This window comes from Rhodotorula graminis (assembly GCF_001329695.1).
Source record: "Rhodotorula graminis WP1 unplaced genomic scaffold RHOBAscaffold_4, whole genome shotgun sequence".
NCBI lineage: Eukaryota > Fungi > Basidiomycota > Microbotryomycetes > Sporidiobolales > Sporidiobolaceae > Rhodotorula > Rhodotorula graminis.
Window position 1 is genome coordinate 589580 of NW_017264931.1, and position 13017 is coordinate 602596.

The 13017-nt window shown below is 68.3% G+C and overlaps 6 protein-coding genes across 6 annotated transcripts; 2 read left to right on the plus strand and 4 right to left on the minus strand.

Moving 5' to 3' along the window:
• Positions 1–79: 79 nt before the first annotated feature.
• RHOBADRAFT_52372 (uncharacterized protein) lies at positions 80–4381 on the minus strand (the record flags this gene model as incomplete). Its single annotated transcript, XM_018416308.1, has 6 exons — positions 80–985; positions 1063–1371; positions 1460–2105; positions 2352–2447; positions 2520–2623; positions 2701–4381. 6 exons carry the CDS (start codon positions 4379–4381, stop codon positions 228–230), a joined length of 3594 nt encoding a protein of 1197 aa, XP_018272402.1. The 3' UTR covers positions 80–227.
• A 317-nt stretch (positions 4382–4698) lies between these two features.
• Positions 4699–5205, plus strand: RHOBADRAFT_13171 (uncharacterized protein; the record flags this gene model as incomplete). The annotated part of the gene is made up of 2 exons (XM_018412126.1): positions 4699–4915; positions 4988–5205. Coding segments are annotated over 2 exons (435 nt in total), but the record flags the coding sequence as incomplete, so codon positions are not given.
• A 288-nt stretch (positions 5206–5493) lies between these two features.
• On the minus strand, positions 5494–6385 carry RHOBADRAFT_64736 (uncharacterized protein). Its single transcript, XM_018418567.1, has 6 exons — positions 6358–6385; positions 6098–6181; positions 5957–6036; positions 5815–5871; positions 5737–5743; positions 5494–5622 (listed from the first exon to the last, which is right to left on the minus strand). Exons 2-6 carry the CDS (start codon positions 6112–6114, stop codon positions 5589–5591), a joined length of 195 nt encoding a protein of 64 aa, XP_018272404.1. The 5' UTR covers positions 6115–6181; positions 6358–6385; the 3' UTR covers positions 5494–5588.
• A 315-nt stretch (positions 6386–6700) lies between these two features.
• RHOBADRAFT_21650 (uncharacterized protein) lies at positions 6701–7740 on the plus strand (the record flags this gene model as incomplete). Its single annotated transcript, XM_018412554.1, has 4 exons — positions 6701–6981; positions 7068–7441; positions 7520–7568; positions 7650–7740. The coding sequence occupies 4 exons, from the start codon at positions 6701–6703 to the stop codon at positions 7738–7740; spliced, it is 795 nt and encodes a 264-aa protein (XP_018272405.1).
• Positions 7741–8581: 841 nt separating this feature from the next.
• On the minus strand, positions 8582–10206 carry RHOBADRAFT_7779 (uncharacterized protein; the record flags this gene model as incomplete). The annotated part of the gene is made up of 8 exons (XM_018419200.1): positions 8582–8759; positions 8824–8911; positions 8989–9234; positions 9299–9352; positions 9424–9531; positions 9662–9746; positions 9823–10023; positions 10093–10206. Coding segments are annotated over 8 exons (1074 nt in total), but the record flags the coding sequence as incomplete, so codon positions are not given.
• A 1269-nt stretch (positions 10207–11475) lies between these two features.
• RHOBADRAFT_66201 (uncharacterized protein) lies at positions 11476–12136 on the minus strand. The gene is made up of 4 exons (XM_018418894.1): positions 12099–12136; positions 11883–12039; positions 11623–11702; positions 11476–11550 (listed from the first exon to the last, which is right to left on the minus strand). The coding sequence occupies exons 1-4, from the start codon at positions 12129–12131 to the stop codon at positions 11503–11505; spliced, it is 318 nt and encodes a 105-aa protein (XP_018272407.1). The 5' UTR covers positions 12132–12136; the 3' UTR covers positions 11476–11502.
• Between the last annotated feature and the right edge of the window lie 881 nt (positions 12137–13017).

The following is a 13017-nucleotide window of genomic DNA, read 5'->3' on the forward strand; positions in this document are numbered from 1 at the left end:
TCTCTCTTTCCCTCTCAGTAGTTCCGACGTCCCTGTAACGCTCTCGAATCGTGTCGTACTCGTTTAGAATCTGAGAGCGAGAGAGAAAGTGTCTGCAGAGAAGAACGAGCTACACAAAGTACAGTGCGACTGCGGACAATGGACGACGACGGCACCGACGAGGGACAGAGACTCTCTAAACACAGGGTAACGCGCTCCGCCGACGCTCGCCTCGCTCGACCGCGCGCTCACTCGGTCGCGCCGCCAGGCATTGCCCCCAACTGCTCCTTGAGCGCCCTCACCCTGGCCTCGAGCGCATCAAGCTCGCGCGCAAGCGCACCGACGTGCCCATGCTCGGCGCCTCGACCGTCGCCGCCAAACTCGACGGGCGCAGCTGTCGGCGCGAGAGCTCCCGACGCCCGGACCGCCTGCGGCTGCTGCGCGGCAAAGTAGTGGTGCAGGACGTCGCGCACGGCGTTGGCGACGTCTTGCGGGTCCTGCTGAGCGGGAACGACGCCGACTGGAGCGACGGCGGGCGGCAGAGGCCCGAGCGCGCCCGAGCCCGACCCGGACGACGTCTCGCCGGCAGCGACGCGTCGCCGTGCGCGCTCGGCCGGGTGCACGTCGTGGCTCGCCGTGCGCAGGGTCCACAGGTTGGACAGGACGAGGATGGCGACGACGGCGCCGAGGAGGAGCGACTGGGGCGACTGGTGCGCGAGGTGCTCAAAGACGGGCTCGAGCGCGCTCCACAGCGGGGCGAGGAGGCCCGTGCGCTCGCGCACAGAGGCGAGCTCGGCGGCGACCGACGCGTCGACGCCGTCCTCGGCCGTGGCAGATGCGGTCGCGACGAGGCCGTCGACCGAGTCGAGGTCCGACTCGTCGTCGTCCGGGTCGTGGCCCTCCTCGACAAACTCGTTGCGGTGCGTCGCGATGTAGGCGCGCATCGCCTTCTCGAGGTCGGTGTGGTACTGCTTCTGGCCGTCGATCGCCGACTTCTCGATGATGCCTGCGAGGGAGAAGAGGGTCAGGGCTTTGAGGCGACGAAGACGACGGCTCAGGCGAGAGAGCAAGCGAGGGACGTACCCTTGATGAAGCTGCTCTTGGTCCACTCGACGCCTGTCGTGACGACGACCCGGCAGAGGTTGCCCTTGGCCCAGGTCATGCTCGTGCGCGTCTTGACCGAGAAGGCGCTCCCGCTCGGCACGTCGGGCGTCCTCGTCGTCGTGACGACGCACACAAAGTCGTCAAAGTCGACGTGCGCCGACTCGTCGGTGATGAGGCACTTGGTCTGGCGGGGCCCGATCGAGCCGTTGAGGGGCTTGATGTACGACATGGAGCGCGCGAGGAGGTTGGACCCAGAGGCTTGAGGCGCCCAGTCGCCGATCTGGATCTCTGCGGGTGCAACGATGAGTCAGGTCCCGCGCGCGAGAGAGCGAGAGGGAGAGAGAGGGAGAGAGAGGGAGGAAAGTCGAGGACGCACCCATGAGCTTCTGGTTCTCGGTCCAAAATCCTTTCATGAACCCGCTCGTGAACATGAGGTTGTAGATCTTCTCCGGCGCGCCCGGGAACTGGGCGTCCATGCACACCTCCTTGAGGTTCTTGAGCGTCGGGCACGTGTCGATCGTCGGCGCGTGAGGCGGCGTCGCGGCGCCGCCGCCCTTCTTCTTCTTCTTGTTGCCGGCCGCCCCTCCCTCGTCGTCGTCGTCGCCGTCGACGCGGTCCTGCGCGCCGCCCGACGCCCTCGCCGCTGCCCCACCTCCACCGCCGCCGGGCGACGAGCGCACGCCCCCGTCGACGACCGCCTTGCCGCCCTGCGCGCTCTCGCCCATCCCGCCGCGCTTCCTCAGGCCCTTGAGCCGCCGCTTGGCCCGGCTCCCGACCCCCTCGTTGCTCTGCGACACCTCGACGCCGCTAGCGCTGACGGCCGTCGCCGCCGAGAGCCCACCGCCGCCGCCGACCGGGCTCGACTCGTCGTCGCTCTCGTGCTCGTGGCCCGTGCGCGACGTCGACGTACTGAGGGCGTCGGGGAGCGCCGCCGAGAGCGGGATGACCGGGTGGATCATGCGCCAGATGTTGCCGATGAGGTCGTAGGTCGTGTCGCGCGACAGGAACGACGCGAACGTGTGCTGCAGGTCGACGAGCGTCGTGGGCGCGAGCGTGAGGGCGAGGGTGGACGACGGCGCCATGATCGGGCGGGGTGTGGTGCATGGCGAGGAGGAGAGAGAGGGAGAGAGAGGAAGGGAGAGGGCGGACGAGTCGAACGAGGCGATCGAACGACGAGGTGCGGGAGGGGTGAATAGGAGACGGTCAGCTCGCGCCTCTTTCCCTCTCGGGCCCGCCTCGAGAGAAGCGAGAGGGAGGAGAGGACGTACACGAGCGTGCATGGTGGCGACCTGGATGGCGTTGGGGATCACGTAGGCCGTCATGCGCTTCTCGATGGAGCACACCTCGGAGAACGGGATGACGAGCTGCGACGGTCGAGCCTCGTGAGTGACGGCGGCGACGACGACATGTCTCGAGAGAGAAAGGCAGGGACGCACCGAGGTGACCCAGCCAAAGATGTTGGCGTAGAACGACAGGTGATGCTCCGAGATGTAGAGCCGGCCCTGGATGAGGATCTCGCGCTGCAGCGCACAGCCATAGTCTGCGGGTGCGCCAGCTCGCCGGTCAGGGAAAGTTCTTTCGCTCGTCTCCTGAGAGAAAGAGAGGGAGAGGGCGCACCCTCGATGAGGTAGTCGTCGTCGGGCACGTTCTTGAACAGGGCGTGAAAGTCGGCGTTGCGCTTGCTGCTCGCGACGGCGTAGCCCGTCCCGAGCTGGCTCACGACGTCGTCGTAGTCGCCGAGGTGGTCCATCGACAGGAACGCGCTCGCGTGGTCGCCGTGGTGCCCGAGGTAGACGGACGACGACCCGGCGCCGTCCGACTCGTAGCCTGCGCCGCCGCCGCCGTTGGCGTGGTACGGCGCACCCGCCGCAGCCGCAATGTGCGACTCGAGCGACGTCCTCGCGCTCGCCTGCGGCGGCGCGACGTGCGTCGGCGAGCCAGCCGCCGCGCCTGCGCCCGGGCTCGCCGGCGCCCTCTCGCGCTCGCCCTCGCCCGCCCCTGCCGCCCCTGCCGCAACAGCAGCAGCCATGAGCCCGGCGCCGAGCGCGACGCCCGGCGGACGTGCCCCTCCCGGCGTCGCGAGCGACACGCCGCTGAGCGCGAGCGCGCCGGCGATGCCGCCCTTGGCCGACGGCCCGCCGCCGCCGCCGTTGGACGAGCCCGAGCCGGCTTTGCGGCCCCGAGCAGGCGAGTACGAGCGCGCGCCGCTCGCCGCCGAGCCGAGCCGCAGGGCGCTCGCGGCGAGGTGCGGCTCGCCCTGGTGCGGCGGCGGCGGCGGGTGCGGGTGCGGGTGCTGCGAGTTGATGCTGTTGGAGCGGCTGACGGGCCTGCTGCCGAGCCCGGCTGGAGCTGCGCCTCGCGACGACGCGCGCGACATGGACGGCGGCGAGGCCGTGCCGCTGCCCGAGCCCGTGCCAGGGCCGGTGCCCGAGCCCGAGCCCGACCTCGCCGCCGCCGCCGCCGGGGCGCCCGAGCGCGAGCTGGGCCCGCGATTGATGGCCTCGAGCGCGTCGAGGCCGTTGTGGGGGTGGCGGGCCGCCGCGAGAGGGGCGCTGCGGAGGACGGCCTCGGACGAGGTGTGGGACCGAGGGCGGGCGTGGACGGGCGAAAGCGACGACGACGACGACAGCGCGTCGGGAAGGGGCTGCGAGTGGGTGCTGCTGCCGAGCGTCGTCGCCGTCGGGTCGAACAAGGGCTCGTGCGAGGCGAGTGGGGTGCGGTGGTCCGAGTACGAGGTCGGGGTCTCGATGTCGTGGTCTGCGTCGGGGTGGAGGTGGTAGTCGTAGTGGTCGTGGCCGTCCCTCGACGATGCCGAGTGGGCTGCGAGTTCTGGTGCCTGGACGACGAGGGTGAGGCCGGCGCCGGTCGTGGTCAACGAGGACGAGGGGTGCGAGGGCGGCGGGGCGAGGTGGTGGAGCGAGAGGGAGCCCTCGCCGATGGCGTGTGTTGCAGTCGAGGGCGAGTCGAACGAGGGGCGGTCGAGGTGTGCCGAGCCGAACGACGAGGCGCGAGAGGTGGGGCGACGCACGAGGGCGTGGTCGTCGGGGCGAGGCGGACGAGGGTGTAGGCGCGATGGCGGGTTGGGGACAGCGAGGTCGGTCGATAGGTGACCTTGTGTCCTGCCCTTGACGGGCGTCGTGTAGCTGCGCTGCTGGTGCGAGGTGCGACTCGAGGGCGGGGACGATGCCGAGGAGGGAGGAGGAGGAGCGTGGTCGTCGTGCTCGAGCTGGACCGACTGGGGCGAGTCTGGGCCTGGTGACCCGCTCGATGGGGGCTTGCGCTTGAGCCGGGACAGCATGGGTCCGGCTCGGGTTGGTGTGGGAGAGCGAGAGAGCGAAGAGGCCAACGAGCGAGCTGGTTGCGTTCCTCCCTCAACCTCGCCCCAGACTCGAGCCATGTGAGCACCGTCCAGCCCTGTCCCACTAGCCTCACTCGCTCACTCGAACCCACACAGGAACCCGCTCGGTGCCCCCGTCGTCCGTCTCTCCCTTCCTCCCTCTTCCTCCCTCATCCTCATCTCTTCTCAGCTCCACCTCGCTCCTCTGTCCCTCTGCAGCCTGCTGACCACACACACCGAACCAGGCCTCTACCTCGATCGACGCCATCGTCGCCAACTCGACCCGCATCGCCGACAGCTTTGTCACGCGCTACTACGCCGTGCAAGACCTCGCCCCGCTCGAGCGCGCACACGCCATCCACACCCTGTACGCCCCAGGCGCCCGCATCTCGTGGAACGGCAACCCGATCCCGCCCACCAGCCTCGCCGAGTTTGCCCAGTCGATGCCCGAGAGCTCGCACGACGTCCAGGCTTTCGACTGCCACCCCATCTCGGGTCCGTCTCCCTCTCTCTCGTCTCTCGTTGGACGTTCCTCACTGGCTGCGACACACTCGCACGCAGGCTCAGCGTCTGGCGCCTCGCCGCCCTCGCTCGTCGTCACCGTCTCGGGCCAAGTGACGCACGGGCCCAACCCGACCCCGTCGAGCGCGGCCGTCACCAACAAGAACTTTGACCACCTTCCGCGCGTCTTCAGTCAGAGCCTCATCCTCACCCCGTCGGCCGACCCCAACAACCCGGGCGAGGCCGGCTACCTCGTCGCGAGCGACTGCTTCCGCTTCTGCTGAGCCCGGTCGTCGTTCGACCCGGTTCGACTCGAGCCAGGTGCGTCGAGCGAGCTCTCTGGTTCTCCCTCTCTCTCTGTGAGGTGAGCGCCGACTAACGCTTCTTATCGGCCGCAGATACCCTCCCACCGCGCCTCGCGCTCCGCATACCCGCTCTCGTCAACACGACGGCGCGCTCCGTCCCGCACTGCAATGTCTTTCGACCACCTCGACTTGTCTTTCGCTCGCTCGCTGCACAGAGACACATCTCGCGGATAGAGAGAGAGAGAGAAAGGCGCATGCGCGAAGAGAGTAAGAGAGAGAACGAGGTACAAGTTACAGGCGCCGCCGCGCGCACGACACGCTCCACCGATCTATGCTCCGCCGCCCACATCGACGAAGGTGGCTCAGACGGCCTTGGCCGGGGTCTGGGTAAGGAGGCTGTGGGAGAAAGAGGGCGAGGGTCAGCGCCACCGCTCAGAAGATCCAGCAGGCGAGCTCGACGAGAGGGCTCGACGGGCGGGCATGCTAGTGCTCGGGCGAAGATGGACGTACATGCCGACTGTGTGAGGGCAGCTCGGTCAGTGACGGCTCCTTCGTCTGCTCGAGGGGGGAGGAGGGACGAGGACGCACAGCGCTTCTTGATCGTGACACGGTGGCGCGAGTACTTGTCGTCGGGCGAGAAGCGGGCTGCGTTCAAGGGCATGGTCCAGATCAGTCTCGAGTTCACGAAGAGAAAGTCCACGAGGATGAAAGGCGAGGCGAGAGGACGCACCAGGGTGAGCGCTGCGGGTCGGGAGGCCGGCGGCGTTGACCTTCTTGAGGGTGTAGAGGCGCTTGCCGTCCGGGCCGGCACTGTACGACGTAGCTTGTCAGCTCTGTCCGTGCAGCAGGAGAGGAGCAGAGGCGGACGCACGAGTACATCAAGTGCATGGTCGGGGTCGGAGAGGTGGGCGAAGTGAGGACAGGAGGAAGGACGGTGCGCGCGGGGCGAGGAGAGCTGACCAAGGTGCAGGCGAGGTTTGCGAGGTCGCACAGGGCGGCGAGAGGTCGAGGACGGCGGGGAGATGAGGTCGAGGAGGAGGCGGAGAAAGATGAGCGAGGGCGGGAGGGGCGAGGGAGGCGAGGGTCAGCTGGGTGCTGCTCCCGAGGAGCCTCAGAGAGTGCAGGGCTCACCTAGACTAGGCTGGAAGCGGTGCGAGTGAGACGGGAACGAGGTGCGGCGACGCTCTCTGCTTGGTCCCGCAGCCAAGTCCAAACTTCCCTCGCAACCTCCCCTGAGCCTGGCAGCCACGGTCAAATCTCAAATACAAACGGCTGAGCGAGATCAGGAAGTTGGCTCGATCTCCACAGCGCTTCATCACCGCTCGGCCTCGTCAACGTCGCGTTCACCTCGACTCGCAGCTCGATCCTGGATCTCTCTCGCCAGTCTCCTCCTGCACCTGCACACTCGACGACGCTGGCCTCCCGTCGCCTCGCCCACGTTACCTCGGCCCTCTCGCTCTCCTCCCGCCCCACAATGTCGCTCGTCGCGCCCTCGCTCCCCTCGTGGGTCGACAACCTCCGCTCAAAGGTGACCGACAACCTCAAGCAGAACAAGGACCTCATCTCGTACGCCCTCGCGACCCACGACACGGCCACACCGCACTCGGACGCTCCCGTGCCCCGGGTGCGCTACGTCGTCCACCGCGGGTTCGTCAACGAGCGCCGCAAGGACGGCGACGGCTCGAACAACGCCGTCAAGGACCACAGCGACAAGGACCTGATCAGCGACAAGCTCGTCATCACGACCGACGCGAGGTGAGCAGGCTCCCTTCCCCTCGTCCTCGCGTGCCCTCATCTTTCCGAGCGACGCCTGACAATCCTCCCTTTGCACCGCGCGACAGGTCCCCCAAGGCCCGCCAGCTCGCGTCGACCCCGACAGTCGAGATCGCGTGGTGGCTCGCAGCGACGCAGCACCAGTTCCGCTTCCTCGGCCGCGCCTACGTCCTCGCCTCGCCCTCCTTCTCCTCCGCTACCAACACCAAGCCCTTCCCTTTCCCGTCCGAGCACCTCGCGCCGTACGGCGACTTTTCGTGGGAGGACGAGCGCATTCGCCAGTTTCGCAAGATGTCGCCCGAGCTGCGCGCGAGCTTCTGCCGCCCTGTGCCGGGCACGACCGTCGCCGCGTGGGGCGGCAAGCTCGAGGACCTGCCCGTGACGCTCCCCGAGGGCGTCGACAAGGCCGAGAACGACGAGCAGAAGAAGCAGCTCGAGCAGGGTGCGTGCGCGCCTTCTCTCCCTCGACGGTTCTCTCTCAAGGTGCCAGCGCATTGACCGTTCTCCATCGCGCACACAGCTCTAGAGAACTTTGCCCTCGTCGTCATCGACTGTACCGAGGTGGACCTGTACGTCGTATCCTTCCTTTCCCCCTCTCTCCCTCTCGCCCTCTCGAGCCGACGAACTGACCCAGCTTGTCTCTCGCGCAGCGTCGACCTCGGCTCGCAGCCCAACACTCGCACGCGGTGGACGTTCGACACGGCCTCGAACGAGTGGAAGGAGGAGGAGCTCGTCCCCTAGATTCCCTCCTCGCCCGTCTCGCTTTCCGTCCCTCTCTCGTACACAGGCTCGTGCGCAAAAGCGATTGTTGTCCTCTCGGCGCTCTCGACGACTGCGAGAGTGAGAGTGAGAGATAGAGAGACGTTGATAAAGCGTTGAGTGACGCAGTGTCTGTATTGCACGAGCGCGGCGAGCATGGCGCTCACTCGGGCTCGTCCCACTGCCCGTCGTCGCCTCCTGCTCCAAGCCCGCCGCCCTCGCCGTCTCGCGCCGGCTTGCTCACGCCCGCCGCCGCCATCGACGCCGTCAGCTCCTCGGCGCCGCCGTACACGACCCCGCCCTCGCTCTCGAAATGCGGCAGCGCCGGCTTGGGCGACGGCGGCCTCGGCGTTGGGCTCCCGCTGCGGTCCCTCGCCTCGCGCCCGCCCTCGTCGCCGCCGTCGTCGTCGTCGTCGCGCCCGTCATCGACCGAGGCCCACCGCGAGCCGAGGCTGAAGCTGCTCATCGTCGTCTGCTGCCTCGGCTCGCGCCTCCTCATGCGGGGCTGCGCTCCAGGCTGCTGCGTCGTCACGCCGGCGCCGCTCGAGCGTGGTTGCGACGAGCTCGGCGACTCGGGCGGCGACGACGAGAACGGCGACGCGACGAGCTCGGGCGAGTCGACCATGACGCCGCTCCCCTCGTGGTCGCCGTGGCCGTTCGAGGGCGGCGGCGACGTCGGCGGCGTACCGTTCGAGTTGCCGCTGCTCGCCCGACGCACGTTGGCGGCGCTCAAGAGGCCCTTGAACTTGGCGGCGGCGCTCATGGCGAGGAAAGCGCTGCCGCGATACGCGGCGAGGGCGTGGTCGACCTCGTCCGAGGACGGGTCGGCGATCGGCGAGGCGACGTTGGCGTCGTAGGCCGGGAGCGGGTCGTTCGAGGACGCGGTGACCCAGGGATCGGACCAGAGCGAGGGAAGGGAGGGACGGGTGAGGGGGTCCTTGATGAGGAGGGAGGTGAGGAGGTGCTGCAGGTCGGGCGACAGGGTCGTCGGTATTTGCGGGCTGCGGGAAGAGTGTGGGTCAGTCAAAATGCAGACAATGGAAGAGCGAGAGAGAGCGGACGTACTCGTCCTCGCGGATCTGCCGGAACATCTCGACCGGGTCTGACGCCTGGAACGGCAGCTTGCCCAGCACGAGCGCGTACAGGGTGACACCTGCGCACGACAAGCGCCGTTAGTTACCATGCCCGTGGTCCCTGAGAGAGAGAGAGAAAGAGAGAATAGGGGCGCACCGAGGCTCCACACGTCGCACGCGTACCCGACCGCGTTCGCCTCCTCGGGCGTCGTCGCCGTCTCCTCGCGCTCCTGCTCGGCCGCACTCGTCCCGCCGTTCGACGCGAGAAGCTCGGGCGCCATGTACGCCGGGCTGCCGGCGACGCCGTTCTCCTCGACGCCTCGAGGCGCGTCGGCGGCGAACTTGGAGACGCCGAAGTCGACGAGCTTGACCTTGGTGTGGTCGGCGTCGGCAAAGAGGGCGTCTGCGTGTTGGACAGGAGGGTCAGACGAGTCCAGACAGAGACGAAGAGGAGGAGGTGGACGCACTGTCGGGCTTGATGTCGCGGTGGATGATCTGGTTGTGGTGCAGGTACGCGAGGCCTGTCGAGGGGAGGAACGTCAGGGACTGGGCCGCATGCGCAGGATGGCGCGAGAGAGAGAGAGAGACGGACCAAGGACGAGTTGCCGAAAGATGTTGCGCGCCTCGTCCTCGCTGTACGGCGTCACCTGCTCGCCGTCTCGGACCTTGAGGATGGGCCCGCCGTCGCACAGCTCCATGACTGCGGCAAGGAGACCGTCAGTAAGGGCACAAAGAGGGAACGAGGGCGCGAGTCGAGCGCACCGACTGTAGAAGAGAGAGAGCGTCAGGACGAACCGCTGGACGAGAGAGGTCGGGAAAGGAGGACGCACTGAGAAGGGCGTCGTCCGAGGTTACGTCAATGACCTCGTGGACGGACGCGAGATTCGGGTGGTCGACCTTGCGCAAGATGGCGACCTCGAGCTCTGCGGCCGGCAGGAGAGTGAGCACGGGAGAGAGGAGGCGAGAGCGAGAGGAACGAGGACGCACTGACGAGGTCGAGATTCTCGGGCCCTGCCGCGTCCGGATCGTCCGTCGACCACCTCGCCTGCATCGCCGCACCTCCTCGGCCTCTCCCTCGGCCTCGTCCTCGACCCCTCCCTCGCCCTCCTGTCCGACTCGCGAGCCGCTCGCGCCGCTGCGCTTCTGCCGCAGCGATTTGCCGCAGCCGACGCTTCGAGAACTCCTTGATCGCCTGCAGAACAAGTGAACGGGTGAGCTCGTCTGCTCAGGCAGGAAGAGAGGTAGGGAACGGCCGACGCACATACTCGCCGCCCGTCTCTCGGTCGACCGCCTTCTCGACCGTCGCGTAGGACCCTCGGCCCAACGTCTCGCCCAGCACGTACTGGTTGACGCTGCGCGAGCCGTCGGGCGCCTCGACCGCGTACGCGTTGAGCGTCTCGCGGAACGAGCGGCTGCCCGTCGTGCCCTGGGACGACGAGCGGCGGTGGTGCCTGCTCTCGCCGCGGGCGGGCGAGCGCGAGCGGCGGCCGGCGTCGGCGGGGGTGAGGGCGAGGGCGTGCGGTGCTGGGGGAGGTGCGAGGTGAGGCGGCTTGGGCGTGGCGGTGCTGGTCGAGGCTTCGGGCGTGTGCGTGCTCGAGGGAGGGGTCGACGGGCGGGAGGTCGAGGAGCGGGAGCGGCCAGTCGTCGGCGACGGCGTCGGGGTCGGGTCGATCGGGGTGGGCGGCGTCACCGAGTGGGTCACGGCTGGCGAGTCGACCGTGAGCAGCTGGGCGAGCTTGGGCTGGCCCGCGCCGTTGGGCGGAGGCAGCGGGGTATCGCAGGGCGGGGAGGAGGGCGAGCGAGGAGCGGCACTCGCCTCGCCAGGCCGTGCGCCGGTCGTAGCAGCGCTGGATAGCTCTGGTGCGCTCAGCGGCGGCGAGAACGTGAGCGCCGGCAGCTCGTGGGGCGTGTCGTCGGCCGGGACCCGGTTGGCGCCTGATTGAGGGCGGGCGAGGTCGTGCGGCGGCTCGTCGAGGTGCGCAGGGTCGTGCGTGTTGTTGCTGAGGCCGCACAGCCACCCGCTGAGCAGCTTGGAGATGGGCGCCATGCCGGCGCGAGCGTGTGAGGAGCGAGGAGCGAAGGTCGGCGCCGGCGAGTTGGTGAGCGACGGATTTGGCTTGCGGCTCTCCTCCCTGGCGCGTGCCTGAGCTACTTTCGTGGCTGCATGGCGTCGAGATCACGGTGCCGCTGCTGGGGGACGAAGAACAGCGAAAGAGCGCCTGCGCAGCGCTCGCGGTCAAGCCTCTCTTCGCGGGTCCGCGGTCCCAGCGTCGCAGCGCGGCGTCGTCTACGCCCGCTCAGCCTGGCGACCGACGCAGGCAACATCGACGCCGTCTCCCTCTGATGCTGCTCTCGAGACGGCGAAAGAGAGCAGCCGAAAGGCGGGATCGAAGGACGAAGACCCGCCCAGGGGCCGTCGAGGTAGACGGACACGCGTCGACCGAGCGCGACAGCCGTTGCGCCAGCGTTGGCGAGCCCCATCGTCGAGCAAGCAGTCGAAGCACGACGCTGAAGACAAGCGTGAATGTGTCGTTGGCCGGCATGCGCGAGCTCGCGCGTCGGCCGCGTCGGCGGCGAGCCCGCTGTCGCGCAGCCTCTCCTCTCGGCAGCGCAGCCCTCGACTGCTCCTCATACCCCTCCTGCATGTTCTCGAGAATGGCGAGGGCATGTTTCACAAGAGCCGCTGTCCGAAGCGGTACGTGAGAGCGAGCGAGAGGAGCTGCGCGAGGGGCGAGGGAATGTCAGCTGGGGAGACCGACGGCGCCGTGGGGGAGAGAGAGAGGGGACACACAGTGACGAGGCCTGCCGGCATGAACTTGCGACCGCGGATGAAGCGCATGCCCATCACCATCGACAAGAGGGCCGAGACGCCTGCGAGGACGAGAGGCGGGGCAGGAGGAAGGGGAGGGCGAGGTCAGTGCGGGTTGTCGGCCGGCCAGACTGTGACTGATACGTCCTCGAGCACGCTGAGTGCTCGAACGAGCCGCTCGGTCGTTCGCCGCAAGCGCACGAGGCAGATGTGGGGAAGAGAGGCGAGGGAGGTGGACGCACTGACGAGGAGCTGGACGTTGGCCGGGTTCGCCCGCTGCAGCTGCACACCGTAGCCCAACAGTGCACCGCTGCCGCCGCCCGCGATCAGGCTGGCGTACGACCCGCGCTTGACGAAGCCGAGGAAACCACCGAGAGCGATGAGGCCGCTCGAGATGAACTGCCGCGACGAGGGTCAGCTTGAGTGCGTGGAGGTGTCGAGAGGAGCAAAGTGCTCACGCCAAAGAGGGTGTCGTTATCGAGAGTGGCCATGGTGGGATGCGGGAGACAGGAGGAAGAGGTCGAAACACGACGAGACTCTCTCGGCTCGCGACGACTCGCTCTCACAAGCTCTCTAGTGCGAGCGCTTGCCAGGGCTCGAATAGACGCTGCAGATGCACGTGCGAGAGAGGGCGTGACTAAGGGCAAAGGTGAAAGACCGGGAGGAACGGGGGAGAACGAGGAGGAGGGGGCCGCAAGCCTGCGAAAGAGGAGGTCGCGGAAGGAACGACGACCAGAGAGTGTATAGAGAGAGGGGTGCGAAGGAAGGTGCCAAAGAGGAGTACGAACGAGGGAGCGAGGGGTCGTCAAAGGTCGTGAGGGAGGCTCGAGAGGGGGTAGGTGCGCCAAAGGTCGTCGAGGGTCGTAACGAAAGGAATGTACGATAGAGAGAGAATGCCCTTCAGGCTCTGCCCGAGGGCGTCGAGAGGAAGGCCGACTTGGCGAACGCCTTTAAGGCCTGGCCGGCTTTGCGAGGGGTCGTGCCCGGCGAGCTCGGCGTGTCGACGCTGCCCGGCTGGCTCGACGACTCGGACGGCGCGAGCGTCTTGCGCGACGCCTTGACCGTGACGGACGGCGCGGGAGGCGCCGACGCCGACGCTGAGGCCGAGACGAGCCCGTTGGCCGATGCGTACAGGCTCGCGTCGAGCGACTGCTTGGGGCGCAGCCCGGCGCCGCGCTTGCTCTGCGCGCTCGTCGACGAGCGGATCGACGTCAAGCGACGCATGGCGCTCGGGCGAGGCGACGGCGGCTCGGGCGTCGACGCCGGCGACGTGACCTGGAGCGACGACGTGGTCGACGCCGTCGACGCGTGCGCGGTGCGGTACCCGCCGCTCATCTTGCGCCCGCCGACAGGAGGGCGCGATGGCGACGCGAGCGG